Source organism: Corythoichthys intestinalis, chromosome 20 (genome assembly GCF_030265065.1).
Source record: "Corythoichthys intestinalis isolate RoL2023-P3 chromosome 20, ASM3026506v1, whole genome shotgun sequence".
In the NCBI taxonomy this organism is placed as follows: domain Eukaryota; kingdom Metazoa; phylum Chordata; class Actinopteri; order Syngnathiformes; family Syngnathidae; genus Corythoichthys; species Corythoichthys intestinalis.
Genome location: NC_080414.1, coordinates 21,070,958 through 21,088,063, shown reverse-complemented (window position 1 = coordinate 21,088,063; position 17,106 = coordinate 21,070,958). Strand labels below are relative to the sequence as shown.

Genomic DNA, 17,106 nt, shown 5'->3' with positions numbered 1-17,106 from the left:
CTTCAAGTAAATTTTACCCGAATTGCTTGAAATAAGAATAGCTAGCTGAAAATAAGTTTTAAAAACTTATCTTAAGCAAAAACTGTATCGTCTTTATAAAAATTTTTTAAAAAGCTTGTCAAAAATGTTCTTAATTCAAGAATATATATTGTTCAAAACATTTGAAAGGATTTTTTTTCTGGATTTAGGTGAAAAATGACCATCTTTTAATAAATGTATGGACTAGAGCTGAAACGAATACTCGAGCAACTCGGGTAACTCGAGTTTAAAAACTGATCCGAGTAATTTTATTCACCTCGAGTAATCATTTATTTTGACAGCTCTAAGCATCACGTTTTGCTCGGACTACTTTTAATGCGGGACAACGCGCTGATGTTACGTGTGTAGAGGAAGAAGCCCCCCCCAAAAAAACTTACTGCAGCCAACAGCTGCTACAAACGACGCCGACGTTGCTAAATACTAGCCCGCACGATGCTACGTTGTTGCGAAATGACAGACTCGGGCGTGTCTGGGCAGCGTTAGTAAACAGCCGCCATCTTAAAGCAGTAGAGCGCTAATATATAAGATTAACGTTACTGCCACTAGCTCACGTAACGTTAGCCCTGCGGAGGGCTAGGTTTCTATTAATTATGACCACTGTCGATGCGTGGCTAACGTGTCTTACATACAGGCTTTAACATAACATAGCGTTGTGGAGTGATGAGGGTGTAAAATAAAAACTTAATGCTAACTATCAATTTTAGCTCAGTAGTCATTGCTGGATAAAACCCCAAGTAACTCTGGTCCCTAATGTGCTCCAATACAACCTGAATCATACATTTATTTTGAACACTGCAAAACCTCAAAATCCTATCAGGACTTAGTTTAGACTAACTTAACTAGAAGTTAAAAATGGCTTGACACAAACAGAAATTTAATTGAAACACGTGGGAAAAAATCCTAACTTTTAAGTGATGCGTTATCAAGCGTAACGGCATTTTTAGGTAAGATATATATATATTTTTAAATAAGATCTAAAAGTTTTTTTTTTTTTTTATTCTAGTTACATCTGAGATGCAATTGTTGGCTGTTTTCAACAATATACATCGAAAATAAAGACATTGATTGACTGAAAATGGTTCAAGATTAGATTTGAGCGCCTTGAAAGGTGAAAAAGCGCTATATAAGTATAACACCATTTACCATTTAAATGTCTTCTCATGTATATTTATCATTGGTCTTCACCTAAAAATATATTTGTTTTATCCGATTACTCGATAGAATTTTCAGTCGATTACTCGCTTACTAAAATATTCGATAGCTGCAGCCCTAGTATAGACTTAAGATCAAATATTAATATTTCCTAAATGGAATATTCTGACAAAATAATCTGTTAAACACTCAAAACAAAATGGAGAAAATTATTTGACCGATTTAAGAACAAATATCAGATTAAGACGTTATAAATTTGCAGTGTGAAAGTATAAATCAAGATTTATTTTGCATTGATCATTTAGCCTATCAATTAATTAGATTATTATTGGTAAGAAATGTAGCCCTGAACCCCGTTCACCCAACCTGTTTGATCTTATTAATGTCCCCTCCCCACCAAAAAGTGTACATGCAGGTTATGCTGTTACATCATCCCTACCAATCTTGAGACAAAACCTACGCCCTTGCTGTTTTGCAAACTCTACAAATGGTGTCAAATTACATGATGGTGGAAAAACCACTTTGTAAGGCTACAGTCCATTCAAATTGTGGCTTTTCATTGAATTTTGTTCGTTTTCAGACTGTTTCAACATAGGCGGAGCCGAATGGTGCAGGATAGCAGTCGCCTAGCAACGGGTCTACGCATGCGCAAAATGTATTGAAGAATTCCTACCTTTGTGAATACTAAACTCTGTATGAATGGAATGTGACACACCTGAGCCAGGCTTCCTGGTCTTCCATATCTCCTTGTAGCGACGATCCTTGTGTCAATACAGCAATATGCGTATGTGATCTTGAGTGTCGACAAACATACGCATGCACACACCATGCAAAACACGCATTTTCTCTTTAGGGCGTTTTCCCATGAGGTGCGCTGTTTATGACCCCCTGTGAAAAGGATGTGCATAGGAAGGGCACATTCCTAGATACCTTATATTGAAGGTGGTAAGGTTGTTTATATTGTTTTTTGTTGTTTTTTTTATTGAGGGGTCGGGGGGAGTCGTTTATTTGGCTGGTTTCCCCAGATGAATAATCAGCAATATTTACAAATGATCACTAAGTGGCAGTGTTGACACTCAAAAGATGTCTTTCATTAGCTTTGACAGTTTTTACTTGTACTTAACTCGTTGGTTGCCAGTGAATGAGTCTGTGCCATTGACGTGGACAGACGTCCATTCGTGTGGCTGTTTTTCTGCTGTGATTTGATTTCATCACTAGATGTCCACACTTTTTGAACTGGGAGGTCTGGAAGCTTCTATCCCTCTCAATTCAAATGGGATGTCAAGCACTGTCACTGTTAGCCAAGGAGTTGAAATATTGCCTGTAAATAGTTTAATTTTTAAACGAGTTAAAATGTCTATGTAAATGCTATTTTTTGAGAAGGACTAGTACAGTAAAGGTCCCTCTTAGCCAATTGGATGCCAAGAATGCCAGGCAAAAGCCAATGGCAGAGCAGCTATAAGTATGTTACGTTCAGTAAACTTCAGCAGCTGCGAGTACCAGCCATACTGTATTTTTGCCTTTCTTATCCTGAAATTTCTTTCGTAACAAGAGGCAATATTTTCCTGTTGAAGCGTGTCTTAACCTGAAAATTCTGTATGTAAATGTTCGTAAGTCGAGGCACCACTGTACTTAAAACAATGCTACAGTTAAAGTTAGCGAGGTCAGGGCGAATTTAATTTTTACTTGATTTTCATGTTTCTGTTGTAATCTTTTTACACTTAATAGAACTTTTGAAATGTGAGTTCACATTCTTGTAAACATTTCTATGAGTTTTGATGAAAACAGCTTCCAGTTTTAAATTTTGTCTGTGATTTGGGAAAAAAAATAAATGGAGAATTGTTACCTTTGTAAAAGCAGAATTTCCAAATATTTTATACCTAATGTTGAGGGTGCAAAAAGAAAGCACAGGCAAAGAGTGGGGTAGCCAAGCCGTAGACTGTGAGTTACCTATACCGAGATGGACACGTGAGTTATTGGGTTACACACACGAACGGTGGGTGATGATGGGCATTAGAACCAAACAATGAGTCAGGTTGCGATCTCCTTGTTGAAAAACCATTTCCAGGCAATGTGTCAAACCAAAAGTGTGAGAAGTCAGAAAACGGGGTGCAACTTGCAATACACTTCTACATAATCACAAAGTCAAGTTTATTGAACATTCACCTCTTGTTAATAATCAATGGCCTTCCTGGTACAAAACATGAAAGAAAACAGCTAGCCGCAATCCGATCATGCAGTATGTTGTTATGCGTCACACATGACGGCGGCTTACAGGTTAGCAAGGTGGAGTTAAAAGATTTAAGACAGTGCTGAGGAACCATTGTGGGCTTTTTTTCCTGATAGTCCATGTTAGGTTTTTAGAAGTGAAAAGCACCACAGGTTTCCCAACCCTGACGTAACACGTTAAAGCTCTCGACATGCCAACAAATGTCATTTGACAAGGTAGAAATATACATCATAGAATATATAAAGCTGCTCTGTGTGCTGAACAGACTCCGAACGGTCTGCAATAAATACGTGAGGCTGCCGCGGTGGACACGAGCAGTGCTTTCAATGGCGGTGCTTTTGGTGTTTTTCTGCGAAATGACAACTTTACTTGCTGTTGATTCTTAGGACTTGCTCCTCACCGTTAACTGTTAACGACTTGAGCTGGCCGTCCTCCTCCACTTCCACGCGTTCCTGTCCGTTCTCCACCGTCCTGTGCAGATGAACACAATTTTTAATACACTGGCTAAACACTTGGACCTCCAGTTTAAATCCATCTGAAAAATTACCGTTTGGTAGTGATTTTTTTGCCGTTAATGAACTTCGTTGAAGTAGACACCGATTTAAAGTTGCCCATTCCTCCTCCGCCGCTGCTGCCGAACGACGAGCTGAAGGAGGTGAAACCGCTGCCCATGTCGCCGAATGCATTAAAACCTTCACAAGATAGGACGACGTGAACATTTGGCATTTAAATGTTGGGTCGTGATGTACGCACCTGAGTCGAAAGGGAAGCCCCCGAAATCCAAGAGTCCGCTGCCGCCCGTCCGTGTTCGAGTCGCCCCCCTGTGGCGAGTGTGCCCGACAAACTCGTTGAGTGGGTCGTTGGCTGAAAAATCCCAAGGAAAGTCATGTTATAAGCATGATTTATATTATGTGGACTCGTGTATTAGTATAGTGTTATTATTCATATCCAATTGCAAAATATTCTTTGACTTTAACTACTTAACTACCAAAATAAAAAGAGGTGTGATAAGCACGAATCGAAAGTTAAGCAGGTAAAAAAGATAGCCACCTCTCTTGACCTTGGACAGAAAGCCCAAAATAAAGACACCTACGGGACACCTCACAGCTATATTAACTTTAGGCTGCATTTACTGGACGCCAGAGAAGAAACAAGGCCAAATTGTCCTTTTTTTTAACATATTGAACTAGTGTTCAAAAATATGTGCAGAGCAGACTATCTAGACCAGTGGTTCTTAACCTGGATTTGATTGAACCTCAGGGGTTCGGTGAGTAAGTCTAATGGGTTCGGTGAAGGTTAAGAGACAGGGCCCTGTTTTTATGCTTAAGGCCAAGTGTCGTTTTGGACTGGGTTGCCTCGAATTTATAGGCTTTATTCCATCTAATAGGAGCAACTGGTTTGCCCAGTGGAAGGTTGACTTACACTTGGTATGAGGAAGTATAACAGACTTACAGGCAGCGTACACTGCGCAGATAATAAAAAAAAATTGTGTCACATTTTACGCCATGAAAATAGTACATGATGCAAGGATGTGACCATCAGAGAGAATGTAGACATGATGAAAAACTACAATGGAAGTATATCCAACTCCCACGTGATACATTAAAGCTGTACAGACCATAAGACTCCGATTCCTATTTTCCATGTTTAAGCAGCGAAATAAATAAATGTAGACATGAAAGTTCATTTTCCAATGTGAAAATACCAAATTTATTTGTAGTAAATTTGAATAAAATTCAACAGGAATTTGCTTGCTAGCTTAGCTATATCGGTTTTGCGTTTGGAAAAAAAAAAAAAAAGAAGTCTTTATTGAATTCCGAAGGGTTCGGTGAATGCACAGGTGAAATTCGTGTGGTTCGGTACCTTTAGCAGGGTTAAGAACCACTGATCTAGACCTTACAGCTCTATTAACGTTAGGCTTAGAGGGCACCAGAGAAGAAACGAGGCCAAATTACCCCCCCCCTTTTTTTTTTTTTCAAAAACATTTTCAACCAGCGTTCCAAAATAAGTGCTGAGCAGACTATCTAGAACTTAGAACTCGATCGATTTGTTCGTAGTCCAAGAATACAAGCGTTATGCAACACATGAAATACATTGTTAATACCAGTGATTCTCCAAAAGTGAATACAAGTCTGTGTATGTGAGCGTGTTTTTCCACGCGCTGCCATTATTGCATGCACTTTAATGCGGCGGCTATTTTCGACAGCATTCCAGCCGGATGATGTCGACGCTCGCATTCATCCCGCGCCTGTGGCCCAGCTCCATATTTAGAGCTGGGCTCTGTGTCCGACGCACATGGCTACCACACGAGCGGGCTACGCACCGGCCTCCTCTTCTTGCTGCTGTTGTACATTTAATACGCAGCATGTGACATCATCAGTGGGCATTTCTTACTCTCAGTGGGGCTTAAGAAGAGCAGATTAATCAATCAACCCCCTAGTGTGACTTGTTTTTTGTTTGTTGGTTTTCCTCTCTGCCTCACAAAACTTACCTAATAAACCAAACTTTGACTTACTGAAAAAATCTGCAAAGGGATCTCTGCCACCAAAGAATTCCCGGAAGACATCTTCGGGGTTTCGGAATGTGAAGCCGAAGCCGCCAAAGTGATTGTTGTGGCTTCCTGTGGGCACAAACAAAAAAACCCAAAACTGATCATTAAAGAATTTTAAGTCTAAGAAGTGTTTTCTGGCTGAACTTGTGACTGATTCTATGCTGCAGTAGCTGGAATTTTATATATATATATATACATATATATTAGGGATGTCCCGATCCAGATTTTTGTACTTCCGATCCGATACCGATATTGTTTGCACTTCCGATCCGATACCGACCTATCTGAGCATGTGTTAAAGTTTAAAGTTATTTAGCCTCCTTACTTAGTTGTCAGACTCATGTTGAAATAGGTTTTAGTACTCTTGATAACAACTAGCCAGCTGAATCAGGTGAGTTTGAATAACACACAACGGTTGGTAACAAGAAACTGAACTGTTTATTCAGTGACAAACACAAAACATTACCAATAAATAGAAATGGCATAGTCAGTCAGTAAAACGTGCAAATAATATTGTAAACTGTCTTAAAAAAGCAAAACACGCCAACAACCTCAGTGGAAAATCCCACAAATCCCCCAAGCTATTAGATGCTTTTAATGTTTCGTGCATTAGTTACAAAAATTGTATAAAAAGCCTCTCAGGTTTAAATAAACGACTATTTCAGTATCAAGTTAACATTTTAAAACAGTAAATAAAATACACATTCACGTTCACATTCTGTATCAGCAGCTTTAAACTACATTCAATTAATTTAATGTTGTGAATCAACCGTTAAAAGTTGTTAAAATTGCTCCCGTTATTCCATAATTTCCCTTCTGTGTACTTTCGACATGTGAAAGTTTTAAAACTGTTTTGAAGATAGATTCAAGTCAAGATTTTGCCGATTTAGGAGTATTTTAGATAAAAAGTTGATCAGGTTCGCATGGAAGGTTCACAACAGCCTACTAGGGAAGTCTCCTGCTTTAAGATGGCGGCTGTTTACTAACGCATCTGGTTTTCAATACTTCAATGTTGCTAACGCAGTCGAGTCTGTCGTGTAGCATCTAGTTCTGTATACATATGATATCTATTATCTCCAGTAAAACGACGTTGACGTAGTTTGTTGCGGCTGTCAGCAGCAGTCAGGTATACTTGTGCTTTTTATCCAGCGGCATGAGTTGAGCTTAAGCCGTGAGTTGCGCATTGGCATTACCCGGGTCTATGACAAGCATTATGTTTACTTTCGGGACGCAATGCGGTCAGTTTCTCATTGCGTCCCGAAGACCGCGCTGTGTATTAGTTCCGCTTTACTTGACATATTTCAATAATCGGAATTTGGATGTTTGTGAATCGTTCTCGAATCTTCCACGGCCGAATCGCTCAAGGAAGCAATGACGGCTGGGCATGTTGTACCGTGGTTCTAAGTGTTGGATGGTGCGTCTTTACTCACGTGAGATAATAGCTCGTCATCCAGAATGAATTCTTCGGCAATGACTCTTGTTATTCCCTGGGCTTTGGGACTGTCGAGTGCCAGTTTGTCAGGCATAGCAAAAGTTTCTGCCAGTGTTAGTTGCGTAGGACTTTTTTGTCTTCGGTTTTCTTAACATACTCCTCATATTGTTTGTGGTGGTATTTCGCTAAATGCTTGATTAGGTTGGTTGTATTAAAACTTCTTACCACTTTACCACTACGCTTGACTTTATTGTGGCATATGTTGCACTCTGCCTCTTCGTCTTTGTCGTCCTTTAAGGTGAAGTGATCCCACACAGCTGACATTTTTACCGATAAAGTCTCTCGGTAAATTGGGAGACAGTAAGGTAGTGTGTTGAAGGTGTGCCGTATAATGCGGAACGGATTTTAGGGAAACCGGCAAAAACTGGAATAGATTATGTAAATTGGTGTGCTGGAAAAACCGGACCGGACTTTGAAAAAAAAAACTGGATCTGGATCGGAATTTTTCCGTGTTCCGATCCGATACCGATGCGCATTTTTTGCCCATATCGGCATCCGATCCGATCCAAATATCAGATCGGGACATCTCTAATATGTATATGTATGTATATATATATACATATACATATATATAATATACATACATATGAGTCATTCATTATGCTTATCCTCACGAGGGTTGCTGGGATGCTAGAGCCTATCCCAGCTAACTAGCTAACTATGGGCACTAGGTGGGGTACAACATGAAGTGTTTGCCAGCCAATCACACATACTTTATATAAACACACCAATACATGTGTATATTGTACATATACACATCAATACTTACACACACATACATACAGTGCATATATACACACACGAATATAAATGCATGTACTAGTGCATATGGCAGAAAACACTCAGGTGATTGAAGTTGTGACATAATTTGTTTAAAAGTTAAATACGCAAGTGAATACTTTTTTTAAGTCTTTTTTTTTTAAACTAAATATTAGACATCAATTAATGATTCTAAGCTAAAAATGACAGACATTTCAAAAAATAAATATGATTACTTATCTTTTTATGGCTAGGTTGAAACAAAAGCGGTTGCGCGACGGCTGTAAACGGGGGTTTCCAGGTTAAAACGGACAAATTAAAAATAGTTCGGGGCTTAATGCACCATGAATCTGCTATGGGGGCATATAGACATATTGTTCTATCAAACACAACAGTTCTTTTGGCCTAAAATACAGCAGTTTATTTTCAAGAGGGGTGCAAGAGCAGAAACTGCTTTTTCAGACTTGTCTGTGTTTTCTGCCATATAAATTTTTACTGTAGTGGGGTTGAAAATGATCATTTACAACACTTTATAATAAACAGGTAGTCCCCGGGTTACGAACGAGTTCCGTTCCTACGATGGCGACGTAACCCGAATTTCCATGTTAAGTCTGCATCAATCCTTTAAAATGTCGAAATAACTATTCAAAAAGTCCAAAAGTATTGTATTTTGTTTAATGGTGGAGGATACACCCTCTGGTGGCAGCGTTGGGTCTGGCTGGACTGTCGTTCAATAATACTTCCATACAGGAGCACTCAGATGTCTCACATGGATAAAAGATAGCTGTGCTCTGGTTTGGCCCACTTAAGGCTGTAAATAGCTTCAGCTAATATAAGTTTGTGTATGCATTTGTAATTATGTTTAGAGCTACAGTTGGTGGAGTTACGTGTGAGCGATTCGCTATGAGAATTGTAAATACGTTAGCATTCTTAGCATTTAAGCTAAGGGTAGGCTAATTTAATCTACTAAATTAACATTGATCAGACTAGATGGACATTTGAACACCAATCGTTTTGTGTCGAGCGTTTTATTGTTAAAATGTGTGTCGTTTTGATTATAAGTGTACGTATGTGAGTTACAGCTTTACCATTTGTCAAAAGTAAAGGAAATAAAAAGCTTGAAAAAGCACAATTGCTTTGTTTGCTGTCTGTCAAGCTGAACAACTTCACGTTTAGTGAGGAAAGAACAAGTCATGCTAATGAGGTAAAAAATAAGATACTGTGAGGTACCGTTTGTGAGACTTAAAAAAAAAAAAAAAAAACTGGAGACAAAATGGCAAAAGTCAAAATCGCATCAGTCGAGTACGTCGTAACCCGGGTACTACATGTATTCAGGTTTTAGACAGGTATATGTTGCATTACATATTGTAACTGGGTGACTGCCCAAAAACTAATTATGGCCCATTTCCTGTATCTTGGTGCATTTTCATGTGCATATAATTCACTGACTTCAACCCTATTGAAAACAGTTTTCCCCCCCAAATTTAACTCATTCAAGTTTACATTGCCTTGCAGAACTGGGTTACTGCAAAAACACAATGCTGATAGGGTTACTAGCAGCATACAACATTGACTGTCACAGACGTCCAATGCATTTGGACTTAAATGGATGGATGTTCCAATGGATTGTACATCTATTAAAGTAAATGGCAGCCACCGAGTTAAAAATAATATTGAGACCAATTTGTATTGCATGTCAGTTCAAATTTCTTTTTTTATCAACTAAAAGGCACTTGTTAAAAATCTGGCCAAACCAATACCACAGTTGTAATTTGGGAGCACCTGATTTAGATTATGATAGCAGCAGCACAATACAAAGTGACACAGATTTGAGTTAAATGTATACAGTGGTGCTGACAGTTCATCCCCTTACCTCCTCCTCCACCACCGCCTCCTCCTCCTGCAGACAGCCCTTGTTTGCCATATTTGTCATAAATATTCCTCTTGTTCTCTACGTTACAATGATGAGAACGAAACAAACGTTTGAGGGAAACATCCATCCGCCATGCATTGTTGATTCGATGCATTTGAATTTACGCCATTCTCACCATCTGAGAGCACCTCGTAAGCCTCGGCAATATCTTTGAACCTCTTCTCGGCTTCCTCCTTGTTCTCGGGGTTCTTGTCCGGATGCCATTTCAGGGCCTGTTTTCTGTACCTGCAATGTAAAAAAAAAAAGTGTGAGGGAAAAAAATCAAATCAAAATAATGCAATTCTGACAGACACATTTCACACCAACAAGGCAGAAGAAGAAGCCAATTCCTCTACGTTGTGGTCTGGTCTATGAAAGCATTTCCTCTTTAGAACGTGTTCATTGTAACATACACTTACGCTTTTTTTATGTCAGCTTGCGTTGCACCTTTTTGTACTCCAAGGATCTGGTAGTACTCCACCATGGCTCAGTTGCACAACGAGGCGCTCCTACATAAAAAAAATTTTAAAAAAAGAAAAAGGAAAAAAACAAAGCAAAAAAATTACAGTCATTCAAAAGAGCTGAATCATTCAATAAACTGAAGGCGAAAAAGTGCATGAGAAGCAAAGGTTTCTATGTGACCCTGAGGGAGTGCAAGTATAAATCATGGTCATGGAACGCCAAGAAGAATGAAGCATGTTGAGCTTCCGACAAGTTGCAACAAGTCCAGTACATTCACACTTACAGCGTCCATGTCAGATGAATGTAGATAGTTCTTGTTAGCTCACAGTATGTTCAGTACCAGGGTCATCACTTACAAATTTGCTCAGCATTTAATAAAGACTGTATACTTTGACATAAGGATATGAAACCTTTGCTCAATTTATCAGGTGGTAGCTCTTAAACTCGAGTTAAGTTTGCAATTTTTTCAAACTACTGTGTTTGAGTTAGCTTGTTAAGCAAACTACACACAAAAAATAATAATGCAATCAAAACTATTAACTTTTTAATTACCTTGGTGTGTTCATTTCAGTTCATTTGTTTAGTGAGTTTGCAAGCCTGTCCCTTCAAGTTAGTGCAGTACATCTCAAATAGTGGGACGATGCCAAAGTGGCGAAGGTGACTTCGGGCAACATACTTTTTGCCGTATGAGAATAAAGTGCAATTTCAGATCCACTCATTGTGTGGCAGTGGCGCTCTCATTTTCAGATTGTGCACAGTATTTTTTACCAAACAACAGCACACAGCAAAGAGCACTGGAGATTTAAAGAGCTAAGACGAGGAAATATGACGATGCGTATGTCGCGTTTCGCTTTTAACAAAGTAGGACACGAGGTAAGGCCAGTCTGTTTACCGTGTCTAAAAATGTTTGCAGCGGACAGAAGGAAGCGAAATTAATTAAGATGTCGCTTAAAGACATTAGACCCCAATCACATTGAAAAGCTGCTTGACTTTTTTTTTCCCCCCAGAGAAAACGTGCAGAATTATGCCAACAATCGCCCTGCTTTGTCAGTATTACATTAGTAAACCAGCGAGCACTGTTAGCATTATATAAGGTGGCATACAAAGTTTCTCAGGGCAAAATAACCCAGCACTGTAGCAAAGGAGCTGATACTGTCTGCATTAAAAATGAAAACTGTCCCTCTGTCCAATAACACTGCCTTTTTTGTTCTATTAATTATTGTTGTTTTTTTCGGTCAAATTTAAGTTTCTCAGTGCAAAATAACTCAACACTGTAGCAAAGGAGCCGATACTGCCTGCAGTAAAAATTAAAACTGTCCCTCTGTCTAATGACACTGCCTTTTTTGTTCTATTAATTATTGTTTTGGGTTTTTTTCGGTCAAATGGTTTGGCATATTGTCCTCATGAGTTAATGTTGCTAATCCATTTGAATTTATTATTATTTATTGATTTTATTAAATTTTACTTTATGTATCAAATGTTTGGAAAAATGAACCTCGAGTATTTTTACAGTTTGAATGTGACGGTTTTTTTTGTTTTTTTTATTTAGGCAAATTGATGCGCTTTGTCTTTTCTGTAACAAACAATTATAATAAAGTTATACATTATTGTAAGTAGACATGTGCCGATTACCGGTTTCAAGGTATACCGTGGTATGAAAACGTCAAGGTTTCAAAACCGTAAAAAATTTCCGTCATACCGTCGCTAAGGTATTAGCTATTTTTTTATATCCCAAAAATGCATGGACATTGGACAAATTCCTCGCTTGCAGCTGCAAGGCTCAACCCTCCCCCACCGGTTGTTGCTCAGTGTCAGTGACTTAGCTGTGCTTCACGATGGCTGGAGGTGGTGAAACTCCTGAACTCTCCCCAAAATTGAAGAAACCGAAATGGCTGGTATGGAAATATTTCGGCTACAGAAAATTGACAAAGAGCTGTGGCTTAAAGGAGGGGGGCCAACCGACATGTAAGACATGTTTCCTGAGGGGGCCTACCGAGGAGGCAATATCTCCTATATGATTTCACATTTATACAAAATGAAAGGTTCGTAAACACTGTCATGAAAGTTTCCCATCAGCTACAAGAGTTTTAACTCCAGCGTGTTTAGTGTTTCTAACGGTGGTAAAACAAGTTTTTTTTTCTCTCTGGCGACTGTCTATGTTAAGAAAGAGTATGTGTCAGTGTGTGTATAATGTAAACATGATACAAGTCATACACACCGCTTTTAATGGAAAATAAGTCTTTTTTTTTTTGTTCTGATGGTAATGTTGAGCTGTGGGTTTAGGCTCACATAAACGACTGCATGTATTTTAATTTTATATAGAATGTTTTGTTATATTTTAAATTTATTTTAACTTAACAAGTTAACATTACACTTATGTTCCAGTATGCTAATATGTTTTGAAAAATAAAAATCCTGTTCAATGGAAAAAAGGTTTTTTTTTCCTTTAACCCAGATACCACAAAGTAACACATTTTAGAGCTGTAATTGCAATACCGTGATACCGTAAAACGAAAAAGATATTTTGGCTTAAGGCATAGACTTCAAAATGATATTGACGGGTCAGAGTCGACCTTCACTGCGCCACGCCTTCAAGCAGGGGGCCATCCCACAATCCGCTTCAGTTATTCGCAGTCGGTCGCAGTGACACATGCAGCAATCCACCGCCGGATTTATGTTGAAAAAGTACGAAAGCTTTACCGCATAAAAACAGGAAGGATTGTCTCAGGAGTGATTTGTTCGAGGATTCAAGGTCATTATTATATTTTTCGTTTTTCACAAGAATTTTCAACGTAAAAAGCTTTTTGTTGTAATTCTTCATTCTTCAACATATTTACGTAAAATAAATGCTAACTGCGCATTTTTGTTTGTTTTTTTTTGCTTTTAACCAAGAATTGAGACTGTTTTAACGTCCATATCTATAATGAATTCTGGGATTTAAGCATTTATTCACAAGAATTTTCACCGGGAAAGCTCTGTTTAGATATGGCGGCTGCCACATTGACTGACAGACTAGCATTGTACTTCAACATATTTACGTAAAATAAGTGCAAACTGCACTTTTTTTTGTTTTTTGCTTTTAACCAAACCGAGACTGTTTTATGTCCATACCTATAAAGAATTCAGGTATTTAAGCATTTATTCACAAGAATTTTCAACGAAAAAAGCTCTGTCTGTGATTCCACTCGGTCAGCTTTGACGGCCATGCCAACAATGTAGGGCCCCTATTAATCGCCCCCGCGCCCCTTGTCCCATCATTATGAAGTCTATGCTTAAGGTGAGCATACCGTCAGAATGTCATACCGGCACATGCCTAGGTTGATCTATATATTTTTTATTTTTTAATATTAAAAAGGACACAATGTTATGCAGAGGTGTACTCATATAATAATAATTTTATAGACACGTGACATTATTTACAGTGGTGGCTGACAATTGGGCAGGCGTGAAATTTGTCTTCCTGGGGAGAGCCGTAAAATAATTGAAAAGCACTGGGTTAGCGTGAGCAACATCATTCACACTGGTTAGTTTGTTTGCAAACTATACAAAAGTACATCAAAATAAAGGGTTGCAATCCCAGTTTGATTTCTAAAAGACAAAAAAAAGCTTGTAGCTATTTGCTAATTGAGTTATTATGCCTGTTAGCGCTTTAGTTTGAGTACACATTCATTGTCATTGTTCATTCGAGTTCATTTCATACCAGGTTTTTTGTCTGTTTCTTTCTGTGAGAGATGCTATGTTACAAAACTGTCCATTCTTCAACTAGCGCCAGTAAAGTGGCTAGTGGCTACGAACAACCATGAAACATCTATCGACTAGTTTCCTCTTCAAGCCCTCAAGAGAGCGGGTGGCGCTTGAGGGCATCATGCTGCCAGTTTTCTGTCAACACGCACGCCCAAATAGATAAAAGATCTGCTGTGTGTATTTGGCTAAAAGCCTCAAGTTCTCGAAAACTAAGTATATTTCGCTAATGTCTTTTTTTGCCCTCTAAATAAATGGAAAAACACCTTTCCTGTACAGACCATAAACAAGATCTCTGTTGAGCAAACATGTCAAGCGATACTCATGTCTGCATGTTTAACCTCATGGAAATAGTGCAACGACCCAACGTCTTCCTCGACTAAAATACGGTAAGGACACACTCGGTCGTCATAGTGAAAGTATACACAAACTTCGACTGTTTACACTGTGATGCATGTCGGGCCCCGTTTCGCCCGCTATTTATATCAGTGGCCTTTGCGCTTGCATTGTGTTTGTGTTGCGGGGGGGGGGGGATTTTTAGCGTCATAGGAGAGGGGGAGATTTTGGCAGTGCCAGTGTAAGGTGGGCTGTGTTGACAATGTGCTAACTGCCGTGTGGAACAGCAGCCAAAAGTTAGAGAACAGAACGTACAAAGCAAACAAAATACATGCAGAGTTGTGAATTTGAATGAGTGGTGCTAAGGTTAAACACCTAGATTTTTAACACCTCCTTCAAATGCCTCATTTAGGGCAGGAAGGAGATACATTAGCATACTTTTTAAGGTGCTTAAATTGATCCAACTATCATTTGGGCATTTATTTGGGCATTTATTTGTGGAATAACTTGAAATCAGCACCATGACAAATCTAGGCCTTTTTAAATCGCGGTTAAAGACCTACTATTTTTAGACTGGCTTTTTCCCCTGACTAAGGTTAGCCTGGAACTCCAGGCTCACCGCTGTTCCAGCGATTGAGTCTGGTGAACGTCCCGCAGATTGAATGTCCAGGGTGGACCCATCAGCGATGGGCGGACGTGACGTTGGTAAAGCGACAAGAAACTCTAGCGCTAGCGGAGAACCGAGTTTATTCAACATGGCTAGCGCGAGAGACTGTTGTCACGGACTTGTGTCGATGTGTTTTTGGTAATTTAAAACTGATTTTACCGCGGATTGGAACATATTCTCGGCTCCCCGGTTCATCTGTGGTGTTCAGTGCTGCAACGATTAATCGATTAACTCTAGTATTCGATTTGAAAAAAAATTTCGAATTTAATTTTCTTTGCTTCGAGTATTCAATTAAAGTATCGTTGAGTTGAAATGGTTTATTTTGAAAGTATTTGTATTTCATTTTATTGATTAGGGTGGATACACCGCTCTCTGGTCTGCCTCATTTCACATGGCTGAATCCAACTGATCCCTAATAAGTTTTTGTTTGAGCTAATGTTTTTTTTATGCAGTCGTAAATTAGTTTATAGATATATTTAGCCGTTTTTTGTGGGAATGTGTCTGAGCTATTTGTTAGGAGCATTGTAAAAAAAAAAAGTAAAAGCATTTTATAGCATTTATGCTACCGGACATTTGCTATGTAAGTTAGCCAACTGTTCTTTTGTTGTACTTTAGATCCTCATTTATTTATTTTTTTATACTGTTTGAGGCTCACCTCAGGTATTTTAATTTTTCATGTCCCTTATCATATTACTCGATTATTCAAACTATTTTGTCGATTAATCAACTACTAAAATAATCGATAGCTGCAGCCCTAGTGTTGTTGTGGAGACGATTTCCGACGCGCAGAGTGACATTGCTCGTTAAGAACACGTCATGAAAATAATCTAATATGCACGCATGATTTTGTTCGGCTCGAGAGACCATTAAGGAGCTGGGTCCCAGACAGACAGTGTTTGAAAAAATAAAGGGAGAACAGTCTGACCGTGCCAGGCAAGACTTGGTTAGCGTGGTTATATTTTTTAAGGGTTTTTATTGATTTATTTGCTTATTGACTTACAGCGCGATGCAGTTTTTTTTTCCCCTCTCAATTTGTACCGTACTTTGCTGCCTTTTATTTATCATGAACTACATCCTGCTTTGTTATAAAGCACTTTGAGGACCTCTCAGGTTTTTGTAAAGGGCTATATAAATGGATTTGATTTGATTTATTTCACTTATAACACCATGTAACACATATTTTGTTCCCAGGTTCCAAGTTTCTTACGTCACATTGACATATAAAAACACTTTCGTTTCCCAAAAAGTGTGGGTTTGTGGTCACGGCTTTGAAGTTCGCTTTCCCGTTTTTTTTTGTTTTTTTTTTTTAAACCGGTGTACTTTCTAATGCTTATATATGTATATATATATATATAAATGTACATGTTCCTCCTTATTTTATAGACTTAGTTTGAGCTGATATACGAAGAGATGACAGTTAAATATTTTCTGCATAACTAGGACGTTTTGAATTTGGGCTCCAATTTTAGCAAAACCAAACTTTTACCTTTTCAGTGGAATTTTTGCATTTAGTTTGGACCCAAACAACACAAATAAAATGATTACAAGCCAGGAACCAAATTGTATTTTTTTTATCAGTAACATGGTGAATCAGTATGACAAGGTGAGACTTATCACCAAATCTTTATCTTCAGCTCATAAACTGTGCCATATAAAATCCGAACAATGCATTGCTGTCATCCACGTGTGACTGTCCACAAAATCATACAACGCATATATTTGCATTTGGTGGAAGACATTACGATAATCATTTTAGAAGTCAAAT

The 17,106-nt window shown here is 38.5% G+C and overlaps 1 protein-coding gene across 2 annotated transcripts in view; it reads right to left on the bottom strand.

The window, feature by feature from the left end:
- dnajb6b (DnaJ heat shock protein family (Hsp40) member B6b) overlaps positions 1–17,106 on the bottom strand; it is a 34,247-nt gene that overhangs the window by 14,008 nt on the left and 3,133 nt on the right. The window contains exons 2-8 of one of the 2 annotated variants that reach the window (XM_057824492.1): positions 10,555–10,644; positions 10,272–10,381; positions 10,097–10,174; positions 5,937–6,041; positions 4,175–4,285; positions 3,969–4,113; positions 3,822–3,892 (exon numbers count right to left, since the gene is read on the bottom strand). In XM_057824492.1, the coding sequence (XP_057680475.1) occupies positions 3,822–3,892; positions 3,969–4,113; positions 4,175–4,285; positions 5,937–6,041; positions 10,097–10,174; positions 10,272–10,381; positions 10,555–10,619 (685 nt within the window). In that variant the 5' untranslated portion in view covers positions 10,620–10,644. The remainder of the gene's footprint in view (positions 1–3,821; positions 3,893–3,968; positions 4,114–4,174; positions 4,286–5,936; positions 6,042–10,096; positions 10,175–10,271; positions 10,382–10,554; positions 10,645–17,106) is intronic. The other variant, XM_057824493.1, reaches the window with a different exon arrangement.